This window comes from Uranotaenia lowii, chromosome 3 (genome assembly GCF_029784155.1).
Source record: "Uranotaenia lowii strain MFRU-FL chromosome 3, ASM2978415v1, whole genome shotgun sequence".
NCBI classification, from domain to species: domain Eukaryota; kingdom Metazoa; phylum Arthropoda; class Insecta; order Diptera; family Culicidae; genus Uranotaenia; species Uranotaenia lowii.
Genome location: NC_073693.1, coordinates 9,690,324 through 9,707,652, shown reverse-complemented (window position 1 = coordinate 9,707,652; position 17,329 = coordinate 9,690,324). Strand labels below are relative to the sequence as shown.

General features: G+C 39.4%; 1 protein-coding gene across 6 annotated transcripts in view; it reads right to left on the bottom strand.

Moving 5' to 3' along the window:
* Positions 1-2,654: 2,654 nt before the first annotated feature.
* Positions 2,655-17,329, bottom strand: part of LOC129754424 (rap guanine nucleotide exchange factor 4) — a 489,369-nt gene continuing 474,694 nt past the window's right edge. For all 6 annotated transcript variants that reach the window (XM_055750490.1, XM_055750486.1, XM_055750487.1 and 3 more), the window contains one exon: positions 2,655-5,664. In XM_055750490.1, coding sequence (XP_055606465.1) covers positions 5,540-5,664 — 125 coding nt within the window. In that variant the 3' untranslated portion in view covers positions 2,655-5,539. The remainder of the gene's footprint in view (positions 5,665-17,329) is intronic.

Sequence of the window (17,329 nt, the reverse complement as noted above, 5' to 3'; positions counted from 1 at the left end):
TGGCCTCTGGGAACAGCCCTTGACTACGAGACGAGCCTTGTACCGCTGAACAACTCCATCGGGTCCACGCTTCGTTTTGAAAACCCACTTGTTCCGTATAGCTTTCCGCCCCTCGGGCAGATCGGTCAGCACCCACGTCGCGTTTTCGCTCAACGACTGCAACTCTTCTTCCATGGCTCGAACCCAATGCTCTCTGTCGGACCGACACAGAACCTCGTCGTAGGTAGTTGGATCGTCCACCTGCTTCGCATCATCGGCCGTCTCGGATGGCAACTGAGGGGAAACACTTTTACCAGAAAAGGATCCATAGCTAACGAAATCAGAATACTTGCCTGGATACCTGCGCTCCCGACCGCTGCGCCTCAACCCTTGCTCACTAGCTGGTCTTTGAATTTGCGGTGGGAGCGCATTTTCGGCAGATTCGGCACCGCCACCAGTAACTTCATTTCCAGCATTATCGATGCCAGGAAGGATAACGGCATCGCCCGGTTGTCGTGCGTCTGGACCAGCACAACCAACGCCTGACTCGATCACTTCCTCGAATTTCAGTTCGAAGAATTCAACAGGTTTCACATCACACGCTGTGCGTTCGTTCGCCTCGCCCTCAGCCAAAATCACAACATCTCGGCTGATCTGGAACTCGTTGCGCTCGGGGTCATACACACGATAGCCTTTGGTATCTTCGCAATAACCAACAAAAATGCCGTTCTTTGCCTTGGGATCAAACTTCTTGCGCTTCGCTTTCGGGATGTGGGTCGTCACTCTTGAACCAAACACTTTCAAGTGACGAAGATTCGGTTTCTTGCCACACCACGCCTCGAACTGCCGTCGAACTGCGGCCGTCGCGACTGCCTCTGCCCAGTACTCCTTACCAAGCTTCGCATCGTTCAGCATGCACCGTGCTTTCTCCACCAGTGTACGGTTCATCCTCTCCGCGACGCCGTTTTGCTGCGGCGTGTATGGACAAGTCGTTTGATGCCGGATACCCTCGCGCTCCAGAACCTTTCGGAAGCCTCGGTTTGCGTACTCCGTCCCGTTGTCGGTACGCAGGATCTTCAATTTCTTGCCACTTTGTCGCTCAGCATTGGCCTTGAACTTCTGGAAAGCCTCAAGCGCCTGGTTTTTGCGTTCGAGAAAATAGACCACGACCTTCTTGCTCGCATCGTCGACAAACGTTGCAAAATAACGGCTGCCTCCAAACGATGACACCTCGATGAGATCGGAGTGTACCAACTCCAACAGCTCCGTGGCTCTTGATTCGCTGCTCGGAAACGAAAATCGTGCCTGCTTCCCTTTGAGACACGACTCACAATCGATGATCGCTTCATTTTGGAACTCCATACCGTTGGCCATTCGCTTCAATTTCTTCAAGCCAAAGTTCGATGCTGTTCGCCAAAAATGCTTTCTGCGGCCGACTAACTCGATACAGACCACCTTCTTCGGTACCGGTGATGACTAGCTCGCCGCTCTCGTCCCAGATCTCGAACTTCTTGGCCATGAAAATCACCTTATGGCCTTTCTTGCAAATGGCGCTCACGGATAACAAGTTGGTTGCTAGGTCAGGAATTTTCAACACTTTAGCAACGTCAACTCGTCCTTCGCCAGTTTCCATGCGAACCGTTCCCTTGGCGACAGCTTTCATGTTGCCGTTGTTTGCTGTCCCAACATCGTGCTCAATAGTAACCACATCAACAAATGGTTGATCCTCGCGAGCCATGTGAACGGTGGCTCCGGAATCCAGATACCATTCATCCGCTTTGACGTCTCCGATGGCAAAAATGCTGCAGAATCCCTTCGGCTTGCTTCCTTTCGTCCTCTTGAGTGGACACTTGATGGCAAAATGTCCCGGCTTCTCGCAATTGTAGCAAAGTTTATCGTTTTTGCCACTATCCTTTGATTCACTTGATTTCTTCCGGTTCATTTTGCTGTACAGAGCACCGTCCGTGCTGCTGCCGACCGGACCACGTTCCAGCTTCACGTCTTGGAGGATTTTGGCCTTTACTGCATCCGATGTCAACGCCGTTCCGGAAGCTTCGAGCCCCATTATCATAGGCTCGTATTGTTCGGGAAGGCCCATCAGCAAAATCGCCGCTAACCAGGAATCGTTCACCTCGAATCCCACTTTTCTGAGCTTGTGACTGGTGCTTATCAACTCGTCCACGTATGCCTCAACGCTGGAACAATTGACGAGCCGCACCGACGTGAATTTTCTCAACAATCCTATCTTCCTTGTTAGCCCAGTATCTTGGAAAGCAGTTTTCAATTTCGCCCACGCGTCCTCGGCACTAACCGCGTCCTGCACCCAACTGTAGTTGTAGCTTTCTAGGCTCATGCAAATGGTGGCCAAAGCTTGCAGCTTCAAATCTTCCGGCACACCATCACCACCTCCTTCCACAGCAGACCAGCTACCCTCGCGGATCAAAATCATCCGCATCGCAAACGCCCACGACGTGTAATTGTCCCTTCCACGCAGCTTCTCAATGGGGGGCAACGCAACGGAACTCCTGCCGACTCGAACGCTTCCTGCTCCGATCGTACCGCTTCCGCCGGGTGCTTCATTTCTTGAAGACTGCTGATGAGGACCATCTCCTAGGACTTGATGTGTCCTTTCCGCTTGCCGTGTTCGTTCAGGGCTTCGAGTGGTCATGCTTCGTCTTGATGTGACCAAAGAAAATTTACTGACTTCCGGTTTGGGTAACTGGGCCCATAACCAATTGAAATACACGTGTGGTTTGGTTAACGTGTGACAGTGGAATGAATTTTATTTTCTGATTCTACGACACGGATTACTTAGATCTTAAATTAATTCAACGCCTTCTACATCCTCGAGCAATATCCATGTCTTGTTTCCGTAGAGACCAACCGGTCTAATGAGCATCATGTACCTACAGGCTACACTTCGTGCGAGGGCTGAGTCTTCTCGACCGCAATTGCTTGTGGAGTCCATAGTAGGCACGACTTCCGCTGATCATTCGCCGCCGGATTGTCATTGTCTGCTGTCACCATGTAACATTATAATTAAGTCTGTGTAGCTATTTTGTTCTGAGCGTGTCCTACCATTAGAGTAACAGTGTACCAAAGAATAAGTGTTTAGAGTATAGAGTGTAAACGTCAAAAGCAAACGCACGGCGACAACGTAAACAAAGAGAAACGAAAAGAAAACATCATCGTCTAAAACGTTTTCAGCGGTTGTGTTCGCGATTGCATTTAGCAATTGTTTCGTCGGCAAAAGCATCCCACCATTCGTCAGGCTGAAATTCTTTTGAGGAACAGCAAAAAACATTGTTTTTTTTACAAAACAGATAGCCAAGGTGAACGGTTCAATCGCGACGACTAAATCTAAGTGGGTCCGGTTTACTTCAGAAATCAGAAATATTTTCCTGAATGGCCATTTCAAGCAAGTTGCTTTCGCAGTGGATAACCGCAGCGTCAAGAGCGAGAAATAGAAGGCGGAAAGAAACACTCAGCAACAGCAAACACAACAAAAGGGTGAGTAAACCATTTGATAGATCCCTATGCCAACCAGTTCCGTCATGTATACAACTTTGTAGAGCCCAGTTCGAAGGCCAGTGGCCTCCGAGAAGTCCATTCAACAGACGGTCGGAACGATAAATTGCGCAGAGAGACGGCCCAGTCTACGGAGGTGCTTCGGGCAGTGATTCGTGCCCATGGAGCAGTGCGTGCCCGTGGAGACAGGGTTGCCAGATATTCCCGTGATAAACCTGTGCCGTCCGATAGCTGTGATATGACTGTAGTGCGTTTGGGATGTAAAGTTTGTAAACTATAGTAGGAAACGGGTCCGTGAGTAAATAATGTTAAGCTAGTCTAGGTTTTTAAAATGTCTATTGGAAGTAAATTATTGTAATAGCTAGAAGTTTTGAGTTAAAGGTAGCCGGAACTGGGACGAATCAACAAAATTCTAGACTACATATATTCGATCGTCTGCACGATACAAGGTTTTGCATGATAGTGTCTTGTCTGATCCAATCCCGATAACTGCTGAACGGATGTTATTTATCACCGTATTTTTATCGAGCCGAATTGTCGAAAATAGAAGAGGTAAACGATCTTGATCTGGCTGACAATATTCTATTGCTCGTCCAAATACATCCAGATGTGCGGAGCGAGCTTACTCGAAGACCTCCTAGGTAATGAGCTGTCAAAGTCATCGTCAGAAAGATCAAGTTGATGGAAGTCGGCACCGAGTATCTTTCCAGTTCCACGGTTTGGACTGATTGGGTGAAGTTTTACATTGACGAATATGTGTATGTTTTTTAAGCAATTAAATTTGAGACGCCGATCGGAACTTTGAAAAAATAGGTCTAAAAAGGACTTGAACTAAAAATTCTAATACACTTAGATATACGGCTCGCACGTTTCACTTTACGTGTTCAATCATAAACAAATAAAAACATACAAAATTACAAAGACAGAAATTAGGTTTCATTTGTAACATTTTTTTTGTAGGTATAGTTTGCTGTTGTTCCACATGTTACTGTTATAGATCGATTGAATAGATTATTTGTTAACGGCCCAATTAATTTTTGATGAGTCGTGATGATAAAAAAAACGTTTAATGTCATTTCTTGTTTGTAGTAGATCGTTTATCATAGGAACCAGAATGATCAGAACTTGAGCTCGCTAGAGATGTATCCTTTTTGGGGGGTTTCTTTATTTCAGCTTAGTCCAGCTTTTTGACACGTACATACACACACATACAGGAAAAAAAGAAAAACAATGAAAGTAGTGGAAATTGTTCAGTTTATTATGTAAAACGTATACGGTATTAAATAATTGGAACAAAAGTGTTGTAACATAAATTAAATCATTTGAAAAAAGTTAACAAAAACAGTTAGTAACTGTTATTTGATTATAGGATAACGAATAGTGTTTGAATCAACTGCCTAAGTACAACTTTGATTTGAGATGTTGATATGGTTTATAAAAGTTAACTTAACATAATACTATAATACAAAATCTACTTGTTTCTCTCTTTCACCAGATTGGTGATAAAATATCTTGAATCTCAACTCTATACCTTTGTATAAATAATCCTATACATGTGTACGGCACCTCAATCCATCCATCGATTAAGGTGCCATATAGAACGTATCCGGTAAAAGTACTTTAATATAAATCACTTTCTAGCTAGATGATAATGCTCGAATCGTGTGCAACAGCTCATCATAGGTTAGGGTTAGGGGAAGAGGGTCACACTCACTATTTGACCCCTTTGTGAACCCCACCACCTTGAATACTAGAAAGGTTCAGAAAAGGTTAAATGACTTGGTTGTTTGTTCGAGAGGAGAGTTTCGCATAGGAGGTGGTGGGGAAGTAATAATGACATCAGGCAGGAGCACTCCTCCATGGGTTGGGCTGGAGCAACAGGTGAGCAACAACAGTTGTTACATTAGGGGTGTGTGTGTAATCAGTTTGGCAGGACAAAACCTTGTCTGGGTCGTGGCGTGGGTGGGTGCACTTTACCCTGTTCTTTCAGTCACTCGGTGTTTTGCTTCTGCTTCTGGGGTTTTGTGTCTTTTTACGATCGTCGCGGTTCCACCTTGTGGGACATGGCGTTCAGCACTCTTTGGTTGTCGATGGTTCGGAAACAGCTGATGTACTGCCGGATTTCGTTTTCGTTCTTCGGTGAGGGAGGATCCAATACTGAAACGGAAAAAAGGATAGTGGAAATGTCAAGTTTCACTCTGTTTTAACCGAATCTCCGACTTTTTGTTTTAAAGCAGATTGCCTTAACTTAGCAAAGGTCAATTTTACTAGCGAACAGATTCTGTACAGTCTTTGTTATCTTAATACCGCCGTAACAGATGACACTTAAAATTTCGAATGTTAATGAGTGTCAAGTAAAGATCATCTTTCAAATCTTAGTTTTATCTCAAGGTTCTTATTAAATAAGTGTGAAGATAAGTGAAGATAAACTATTTTCAAAAACTTGTTGGAATTGATACTTTGGTTGATTGATAATTTTCTTTTTAAAGAATGCTGAGTTCTACCCTCTTCCTTACATGGCGACCGTCAAAAACTGATTTAACAACCGCTCTCTGGAGCCAAGAAAAGTTGACAAAAATCTACGATCCGTAAGATGGTTAAAAAATCAAATGGTCGAGTGGATCATCTTTTTCGTGATATTTTTGGCATCAGAAAGCCTCATTCTCTGCACTTGCCACGGCGTAGTTAGTATTTTTCGTGTGAACTGTGGGTCCTTTTGTTCTTTAAATTTGATCACGTGCTTATTACTGCCCTTAGTTTTAAAACTTCAACATCGTGCTAGAAATCGAGAAATTTATCTTAGAGATGCTCAAACTTTTCACTTTTCACTTATACATAAAACTTTTATTACCACCATCTACAGTACCGTTCATAATTGTATAGAAATTGGAAGCAAGCGCACTGTCACTTCGTCTTTGAACTTCCATAACCTTCTACTCTGATGATATTTTTTTTATCAACTTTTCTGCATAAGATAGATCAACTATAACACTATTATATCACAAAATTTGAGATTTCTAAAGTTCGTGTGGCCTGAGATACAGTAATTCTATGAAAATCGGACTTTTTTGGCCTTTCACCATTGAAACTTCAATACCGTCAACTGGGGCAACATGCAACACTTTTCAACTTTAATGGCTTCTAAAAAACTCACGTCCACAGATAATCATACCCTTTATGCATCAAAAGTTTTAAGGTTGATGGGACATCATCAGGTAGAATGGTATCAGAATGGGAGTAGGCTTAATAGCGGCACGTTATCCAAACATACGGGAAAATTGTGCCGGTTTTTGCAGCTATTTTGATGTTTTTTAAACATGCGATTATTACTATACTTAGAAAAAGGGGTAACTTTCAACAAACTTTGATTTTAATGAAAAATCTAATAAACGTATGAAAATGTATAGTTTTTGATATATTTTTGATGCCATAAAAGCCATTACGCATAATAACACCAATTGCAGTAATTTCTGGTTCTGTTTAAACTAATTTAATTTTTTTTTGTGAACGTAAGGATATTGCATATATTTAGGGGTAAAACAATACTACAAAATATTCTACAGGCTGAAATCATAAAAATAAATCTTTGGGCGAATGAAATTTCAATGTTGACTAATGCGTGATACAATACAATCATATTCGAGCATATGGAAACGAGATTTAAAAGGTGTCTCTTTGATTTGTATTTTTTTGCATATTACCCCAGGCAGGTAACTGAGTTATAAAATATTTATGCTTATGCTTATGCTTATGCTTATGATACATACACAGCCAGATCTTGTCAGCATCCCGGTGAGTAGTAAAAGTACATTTACTACTCATCTTAACATGGCCGGGCCCACTGTGCAGTATTGAACGCAGAGACAACTGGAACACAGGGAGGAAGAAACGTGGACAACAGTACCATACGTTTCCATGGCAACAACTAAGATTATAACGTTGGAAGCACATATGCTAAATTTTATGTGCTCCTTGATGATGGCCCGTTTGGATTCGTCCTTCTATGGATGGAAATGATGTTTTTCTGCACAGAAATCGAAAACTCCGTTGTAAAGGTAATATTTTCTTTCAATTTCCTTATTTTTTTCGTTTAACTATAATTATTTTTAAACTACAATTAAAATATTATCGTGAATAGCATATAATAGTAAAAATTCGGAGTTTAGGATTTCGATGCACTGTCATTTCTGGTCATTGACCTAGGATATAGCGCCTTTGCTCGCTCTTGAAAAGAAACATTAGAAGAACAAAAAAATCATGATTAGTGTTCCCAACCCCCTTCTCCCAGAAAAAACTTCTTTCACAATAATTTAATGATAAAAACAAATAGCACATTATACAACGTCAAATGCGGTTCAAACTACCAATATAATATTTAGGGGAATTCTGTTGAGAAAATTTCTATAGTATAAGTATATTCAGAGGATAAATTTTTATATAAGCACTTTATTTTTATGAGTGCAAGGTTAAGATGTTGACGTTGATTATTCATAGTTTGATCTTGTTAAAAATTTTCCTTACAACGTGTTAATTTTCCTTACAACGTGCAGAAATTCCACTAGTTGATCCTGCATTGAACTTCGCTATCTGCAAAGTACAAATAGTACAACTCTTTGAACTATAATTGCCCCTTCCTCACTCTTTCAGAAGATTCTGTGAAAATTTAGGCTTAAAAGTCGTTATTACTTCGAAATAGTGAAAAAGCGAGCATTCATATGCAGCACCATATCGCGGGACAAAGATGCAACAAAACGAAGCATTTTAGAACGTGCCACAGAAGAAAAATGTGCCTCAATGTGTTTAGCTAAGACACCAATCTGTCTCTATGGTACAGAATGAGAAAAAAAACCACTGCCCTGGCCCCTCCATGGTAAGGGTCATACTTCAAACATGAATTGAATTGAATTAGAAACAGAAAAAATATACTTAGCTCACGAAATCTCAGGAAATTCAATCGAAGCAATCCGAGCGAAACCAACAGCCAGGGTTTTCGGCCAGCAATCAGCACAGCCGAGACAGCAAAGGAACACTTTTCTTTTTCACTCCCTCTCAGTTACCGCACTTTTAAACTTTTCTAGACAATATTTTCTTCCTTTTTCTATTTCCATTTCCACTTGTTCCGTCTCCAGTAAAAACGAACCTGTTACGTTTCACTCCCTACTCACCGAAAACCATTTTCCTTCCCCTCTCACTTCTACACCACCTTATATCGTATTTGTTTTCACCACCCGAAAGTGTTGCACCTTCCAAGCTGAAAACGAGCATGAATCGAGTTTTGCACTAATCTTTGTTGGTGTGCGTGAAATCGGCAGTGTCAACAGAAAACATCAAGCTGTCAAAAATCCATTACAGCTGGTATTTGTTTTCGTTTGACTTCGAAAATTGAAATGAAATTTACTTTAGTTGATCATTATCTTTTAATAATATGAAAATTTTAGCATGAACTTATATATTATGTTGAATTGTGAAGATTTCAGATTTATTTTGCTTGGTATATAGATTCGCTTAATGCCGGCTGATTCTGGGCGGCCTATGTTTGCTGCTGCTAGACTGCAGTTACCTCAGCTTGAAGGTTCCGGTATTTTGAACGGTTATTCCTCGCAAATCTCACCTTCGTTCGAGTACCTATTTCCGTTTTCAGATTACAAAAGGAAAATTCTTGGAAGTCAAATTGGCGAACTCGGATCGCGGAAGTCGGGGGAGAAAATTTTGCTAACAGACCGAAACGAACGAAATTCAAGCTCCCAATGCGGGTGTAGTCTCGAACTACCGTTTTTGAAGGGCAACGGGTGGGAATCCGGGACTTGGCGCAACCGAGCATCGTCACCCTAAGGCACAGCTCGAAGCTAGCTTGTAGCAGAGTAGCTTCGATGCAGCTGAACGCTTCTTGCTGTGGAGACCAACTTATAGGACCCTCCCGATCAAGAAAACTTTTCGGTTTGGGCGATTCCATCAGATCTTTGGGTTGGCCTTTTTGCACTCGGATTTGCTGCTCTTTTTCGGCATCGCCTGGAACCGATTGCAGCAAGCCTTCTGGGCACATTTCTTCTTGGGAGCGTTGTTTGCTTTGGAACGTGCCATCCAGGTGAAATTCTCCGCCTCTGTTGGAAACGGCACTGGTATCGAATCCGGAACAAGTTTCCGTTCTTCGGGATAATGAAGAAAAACAAACAGCTCGAACCCAATTTTTGCGGTAATGAAATAAACCAACCAGCTGATATTTGTTTACATCGGGAAGCACGTGCTGTCAAAATTCATGATAGTATTGGTGAGAGCGCAAGCAACACCGAATATTTTCAGAGTGTTCCACCGTCCACTTTATGGTGCACTACCAGTGGACTACTCATCGTGAAAACGAGCATGAAAACAGCAAAAAGTGCACTACCGGTAGTGCCCCGGTGCACCACCACGTCAAAACGAATTCTCTATTAGATTGCCTAGTGCTAGTTTTTTTAAAACATCGCGCACCTATGCCAATCAAAATTTATCAATTTCCCAATGGCTGGCAAATAGTTATATTCTCATCATCCTCAATTCCCCCATTTCGCAATGATCCCTTTCCAACCCTCTCTCTTTAACAGCATCCTTCAACACAAATTACACATAAATAGACAGATTCTTTACTGGTTCACGAGTTGGAAGTTTACGACGAGATTTAAATTAACGAAAGTCTCAAACTTCTGCCCCCTGCACGTGTTTTTTCCAACAACCAATTTTTTCCATTTTTCCTCAAATTTCATCCTCTTTTTTAGAACACGAAACTTCTGATTTTGTCTGAAAACTGGTGGCCACATTATCACTGGATCCCGGTTATTCGGTAATAACATTTTTTCACCGGTTTTACTTTTATTTATTGATAAAATTCAGAAATTTAGCGGACGAATGAAAAAACGCGTGCGTTGCGTAAAAAGCCTCGCCTACTTCTCGATTTTGTCGCCATATTTGATTCATTGTAAAAATTCTCAAACTTAAACCTTATCTTTTTGTGTTGATTATGAATTGATATCGCGTTCATTGACATCATTCGAATGGAACACTGCAATACATGATGACATCGATAGTGATAGTGAAGATGACTTACGAATGAAACAAAGAAAAGATGTTCGATTTTGAACAAGATTTTTTATTCAAATTTTAACAATAATAAAGTTGGTAAATACATTCAAAATAATTACAAAAAGCGATATAATATTACATTGATATGATCAACAAGCGAGCCGCAGCTCGTGGCGTAGAGGATAGCTTTCAAGTTTTCTAAGCCAGCGGGTATGAGATCGAATCCCGGTCACGGCATACATAGTACACTTTCTGTGGGTTGGTGGTTTTAGCACTTGTAAGATGCTAGCCATCATATCTTCGAAAGATGTACGCTTAGAGTTAAGAAAAAGGAATCTCTTCGAGGAAACATCAAGTTTCATTGAGATCCTGTATGTGTTTGTGTTCGTTTTTTTAAAAAGCATGTTTTTTTTCAATAAATTTATCGAAATATGTAAGCATCAGCCCAATCAACTATGTTATCAAGCATCCGTACATGTATATGTATGTATGTATGAGAACCAGTGCTGCAAATTATCTTCAAGCACGAATGATACTGACTGTGATTTTCTATCAGTGTAAAAAGCTTCATCTGAAATGAACGGAATAGAAAAGTCAACAAATATAAAAGCTTCTGACCTGCTCGGTCATCCTCGTGCCTACAGAAAGCTGTGTGAGTGTGTCTATCAGTCAGTAGAAAGCTCAGTCGTAAACCCGAACTAACTTGTTTCACTCGAAAGCTACGAAAGCGTCTTTCGCTTGGGCATTTCTGTCACTTACTGTTTTTGATCAGTGACTGCAGCTTAAGTATTCAATCAGTTTCAGCGAAAGTTGCTGATAATTTCAGTAAGCGTAACTGAGTTATAAAATATTTATTTAAAAAAACAGTTGATTGCTTGAAGAATATTTATACACCAACAGTGTCCAAATAGGATGATTTAACCAGTGAAAAGTTTGTAGGTGATATCATTAAGCCAATCCTTCATAATGGGGAAAGTTTTTATGGCATCGAAATATGATAAAATTTGTACATTTATTGATGAATTTTTATATTTTGAATGAAAATTAAAAACTTTAAAATACTAGCTAAAGATTTGGAAAATTATGTCATCATTATTTTGTATTCATTGAAGGCTAACTCGATTACGTTATATAAAATTAAAAATTATATCAGTGCTGTGGTAAACAAATGTTGCATCTAACCCCTCTGTTTTTGCAGGACGATTTTTGGAACATAAAGAAGTTGGAACATAACATTTTCTGAATGATTTGTGGATGGAAGCGCTATTCTCTTGAATTGTCCAACATTCTATAGAAATCGAATTTTTAGATTCATGCCAGAAATATTGTATCTCGCGTAACTTTTGATCCCATCGATAGAACTTTTCAAAAACTTAAGACATGCTAGCTTTATTTTCAACAATCACTCTGCAAAATTTCAATAAAAATTGTTGCGTAGTTTCTAAGATATTGCAGTTTGAATGGGAAAAGTCCAAAGAGTCCGATTTTTGTAGAATTACTAAATTTCAGGAGAGACAAACTTTAGAAAGCTCATATTTTGTGATAGTGATAATGCGATAGTGTGTGGAAATTTGATCCAAAAGTGTTATCAGAATAAAAAGTTATGAAAGTTCAAAGTCGAAGTGAGACGCGCGTGCTTCCAATTCCCAAACAATTATGAATGATACTGTAAATTTCTTTCCAACACTTCGGTTTTGTTTTCTTGGAAAGTGATGTGCTTTTGATGTCTTCTTCATTATTTTCAGTTAGTCAAAGTATCAATTAGGTAGCTGTTTTTTCTGAAATAAGAATTCTTATTTTGCTTTAGTTTTTTTTTGTGAATCATATCCACATTCTTCGATTCAACTAAAATATGTAAGGGAGATAAGGGCATTATGGCCACCTTAAGGAAAACGCTTATTTAACCATAGAGAACAGCTATAATATGTGAGTTACATCATAATTTCGTGTTCAGACACTCAAATAGTCTATTGCTTTATTAGACGAAACTTGAAAAAGTAGTTAAAAACGTTTAAAAATGCATTTTAAAAATTTTTGCCGAAAGCTGAAAACCAGTCACTGTAGGGGCATAATGAGGATTCCCCTGGGGCAGTATAATCACCAGTAATCGGGGCACGATGAGCGTTTTCTGCCGGGGAATCTAGTAGCGAATTCGACTCGATGAAGTCAACTGAATAATAGAGCTACAGCTTGACTTGTTTCATCTGACAATTTGGCCTATTGGTAAGGTGTCGGAGAGGTAATCAGTAGACTCGAGTTCGATTCCTGATCAAGGTGATTTTTTTTCCATTTATCATTTTTTGTTTAATACCCAATATTCTTAATCAGTCTTTAAAAATCTTATCTTTTTTACGATAAAGTTTGAGTCATTAAGAAGTGACTTTAAGATGTGACGAATAGCCTAGAAATCTTAATTTATTTTAAGGGTTTATGATAAGAAAAGCTTTATTTTTTCACTTTATTTCCAAAACAAAAACTAAAACACTGAAAACAAAAAAACTAAATTTCAAAGCAGAAATGTAAAATTTCAATAGGCACTAAAAATAGCTATTTTTGATGTTCAGAGCTTCAATGTTGTTTTTTTTTCATTTGGATAATATTGACAAAAACTGATAAAAATGGAAAAAATGACACAATGGACAAAACCGACAAAAATAACAAAACTGGCGAAAATTACAAAGAAACAAAAATGATGCCCTTACACTACAACTTTCCAAAAAATGGTGGAGTATTTTTTAAATTTTGCGCAACATAAAATTTGCGTCGTTTCTCTTAGAGTGATTTTTTTTCAACTTTCAAAAAACATAATACCTACTTAAACAAAATAATTTCAGCTATCCCTATGAAATTTTTAAGCAAAAAATACGCAATGAGAGATTTTTCATAGCGCTTGCAAAGCTACGCAATTTGATGTCGAACATCGTTTACTCCTTTGGCTTTGAGGGTTTCGAATGATAAAAAAAAACCAAATGTACAAAAATGACAAATGATGAATATGACAACACGAAAATGACAAAAATTAAAATAACAAGATCATAATATTTGATAAAAATGCCAGAAAAGACAAAATTTAGTTTAAAAATTGAAAAGCGACAAAAATAAAAAAATTTAAACAAAGACAAACAAAAACTAAAAACAAACAAAAATAAAAAAAAAACATAAAAATACAAAATATGAAGCAATTCAACAACAAAAAAATTGTTCAAGAGCCTAAAAAAAAAAAAATAAAATAAATTTACGAATAAAAATGAAGAAAAATAGGAAAAAACTTCTAAAAAATGGAAAAACCAAAAAAAAGAGATTTTACGATTCACACCTAAAATCGATTTTCTAAGGTCTCCTCACGCTTTACGTTTAAAATCGTCTCACCTCACGTTTTCAAGTCTTGCGTCCCACGTCACATGTTTTATGTCTCACATCTCACGTCTTTTGGTTTAAGTCTCAAGTCTCACCTCACCCGTCCAATTAATTCACCTTCTTTAGGATTGTATACAGGGGTTTTACTATTGAAATAATAAAAATTGATAAAAAACTTGCCAGACCAACAGCAAGGCATCTAGACATAAAGCAAGGCATCTAGACATAAATAAACCTAGATTTCTGATTTGAACTGAGAAAAATTGGTAAATAAGAATAAAGGAAAAAATTACAAAAATACCTATAATAAAAAATATAGAAATAAATTAACTGGAAAACAGTGATTGAATTTTGCTGAGCATGAATTGATCAACCATCTCTCGCTCAACGCTTTACTCGGAAGCAAAGGTTGCTTTGAGGCAGCGAAAACGACAAAACCGATGATGCATACGCTCTCACATGGCCCGCCTTCAAGAAGCAATATAGGTACATTCGAGGCAGCGAATCCAAAAAACCAAACGAATGGCTCTCACTCATCTCCTGTTCCTACATTCTTGAGGGAATCGAATTCAAAAGGCAGAGCAAACCCGAGTCTCCTCGTTTGTGCCTGGATCAAATACCCGAGGTTTTTCTGCTATTGCTATTATTGCACAGCAACCGCACGCAGGCAGCTAGTTTTTTCGTTTCTTTTCCTCCCCGTTCGTTGCTCCATACGTTGCGGCCCTATGCAATGCAATAAGTTCGGTTGTTGTCGTTGTTGCCTCAACCTTTGCGGCGAGGTTGAAGATGTTCTCCTCAACGACAGCTATCGGCTTGAGTCCATCAAATTCAATAACGTAAATGAGTATGTGTGCCTCGTCTACATCATGCATCATGTAGCGACCGAACGTTGAGAGAGTTCGTTCTGAGCAGCGAACGGATAGTGTCTCTGGGAGCAGATCCTCCTCATGAGGGGAGGTTTGAATGAATGTATATGTATCGTCTCCTGTATTACTATACGAGGCCTCAAAGTGTGTATTTTGAATGCCTCTGATGAGAAAATGGTTGAGGATTTCAATCACTGCTGGAAAATAAAGAATCTTAAAAAAAATATAGGAATTAAAAAAAAAATGCAGTTTAAAAATATTAAAGAATAAAATTCTAAATTGGAAAAAAATCTAATGATTTAAAAAAGATTTCGAAAAACGTCTCGCGTTTTCTATCTCATGTCTTACTTACTTGTAACATTAGACAGAGTCGATTTGGGTTCATTTTTGAATTTCTCAAACCCTGATTAAACAGCTATAACATAAGATACGAAGTTACAATCTTTGACAATGTTATTATATTCAATTTTCCCATACAAACAAAAAGTTCAAATGTACTCATGTAAACGTTACTTCGAAATACTGCAAAAAATCATGGTAGAGTTTTGAAAACACGAAGCTTTTTAGACCCCAGGGTTTGAGAAATTCTAAAATGACCTAACATTGACTCAAGTTAAAGTCTGTTTCACATAGAATCTGGTCGCATCTTTTCATTTACTGCAGCGCCCCTAGTCGTCACATCGCAAATCTATTGACAGTGTTTTGATCAGGATGGTTTGTTTACTTAGTGGTGAAAATTTCATCAAGATTGAAGCAGTCAGTCAAAAGTTATCGACGATGGAACGCGAAAGGCGAGAGAAAATTCTGCACACTCACGGAGAGAAACCGACGTGGTCAGGGGTAAAGATCGCGAAATTCCTGAAATATCCAAAATCGACTGTAAATTCGGTGCTGCAACGTTACCGGGAGACCCTTACGGTGGATCGAGCAAAACAAACCAGGCGTAAAAGTGGAACATATGACCGGAAGCTGCGAGCAAACGTAATTCGATCAGTTCACAATAATCCTGGAATCTCCTTGCGTGATTTGGCGAAAAAGTTCAAGACGAACCACAGTACAGCTCGACGAATTTGTTTGCGAGAAGGCTTGTGGTCGTATCATGCAAGCAAACACCCCAACAGGACGCTTAAACAAAACCTGGGGTGGAATTATGAATCCTATTCGATTCGAGTTACCCGTTTCGAGTTGAACTCGAATCGAATTAGCATCAGTCTTACGAATCTCGTTCGAGTTCTAAATTTTCACGTACTAGATTTCGAGTAAATCGGGTAGTAGATCATCTCGAAATGTTCCATTCGAATCGAGATCGGTAATGCCAAAGTTAGTCGAATCGAACGAAACTCGATTGTTTCGAGTTCCATAATCCCGCCCCTGGTTGCCAAAACCAGGGCAAGGAAGTTGTACGAGAAAGTGTTGACCAAGTACAACGGATGCATTTTGATGGACGACGAAACTTACGTCAAAATTGATTTTGGACAAATACCCGGTAACAAATTTTACCTTGTGAAGCGTAAAGGGAATGTTGCGGGTAGATTCAAGTTTGATTTCCCAGATAAATTTGCTCGTAAGTTGATGATTTGGCAAGGGATCTGTAGTTGTGGGAAGAAAACTAAGATTTTCATCACTGGGGACACAATGAATGGAAATGTTTACAAAGAAGAATGTCTCCAAAAGAGGGTTTTGCCATTCATTCGGTCCGACAAAGGTCCGGTGAAGTTATGGCCGGACCTGGCAAGCTGCCACTACAGCCGGGATGTCGTTGAGTGGTATAAGGAGAACAAGATCGATTTTGTCGAAAAAAGTATCAATCCACCAAACTGTCCGGATTTTTGTCCCATCGAGAAATATTGGGCAATAGTTAAGGGCAAACTGAAGAAATGAGGCAGAACAATGAAAAAACCCTGGGCTTGTGATATAGCTCAGTTGGCAAGTCTGTTGCCTCCTGAGCCGATGTCCGCGAGTTCGAGCCCAAGAGTAAACATCGAACGCAGTTGTATCGGATAGTTTTTCAATAACGATCCGCCAACTGCAACGTTGATAAAGTCGCGAATGCCATAATGATGGTAAAACGACTATAATCGAAACAAAAAAAAAAAATAAAAATGAAAAAACCCGCTTAAATGGAAAAGTGGTGGAACAAGATGGCGAATGAGGTTACCAGCAGTACTGTGCAGAAAATGATGGGTGGTATCACCAAAAAAGTTTGAAAATTCATCCGAAAAGCTGACGAATGATTTTTAATGTATTTTTTTTCTGAAAGTGCAAACCCTACAAAATGACATTTTTAATTTTGTTGTACGTTATTTCTTTGTGGAGAAATGATCTGTTTTATCCGACCAGATTCTATGTGAATCAGACTTAATTGTAACATGTCACTTTAGACATCTTACATTTCACGCCAATCTCATGTCAAAGATCTCATCTCATCGAAGACATTTCACATCTCATATCGTTTCACCTTCTCAACCCTTGTATTTTGTTTCCTATATCTCACGTTTCACGTCTCACGTCTCATTTTGTCACGTTTCACTTCTTACATTTGA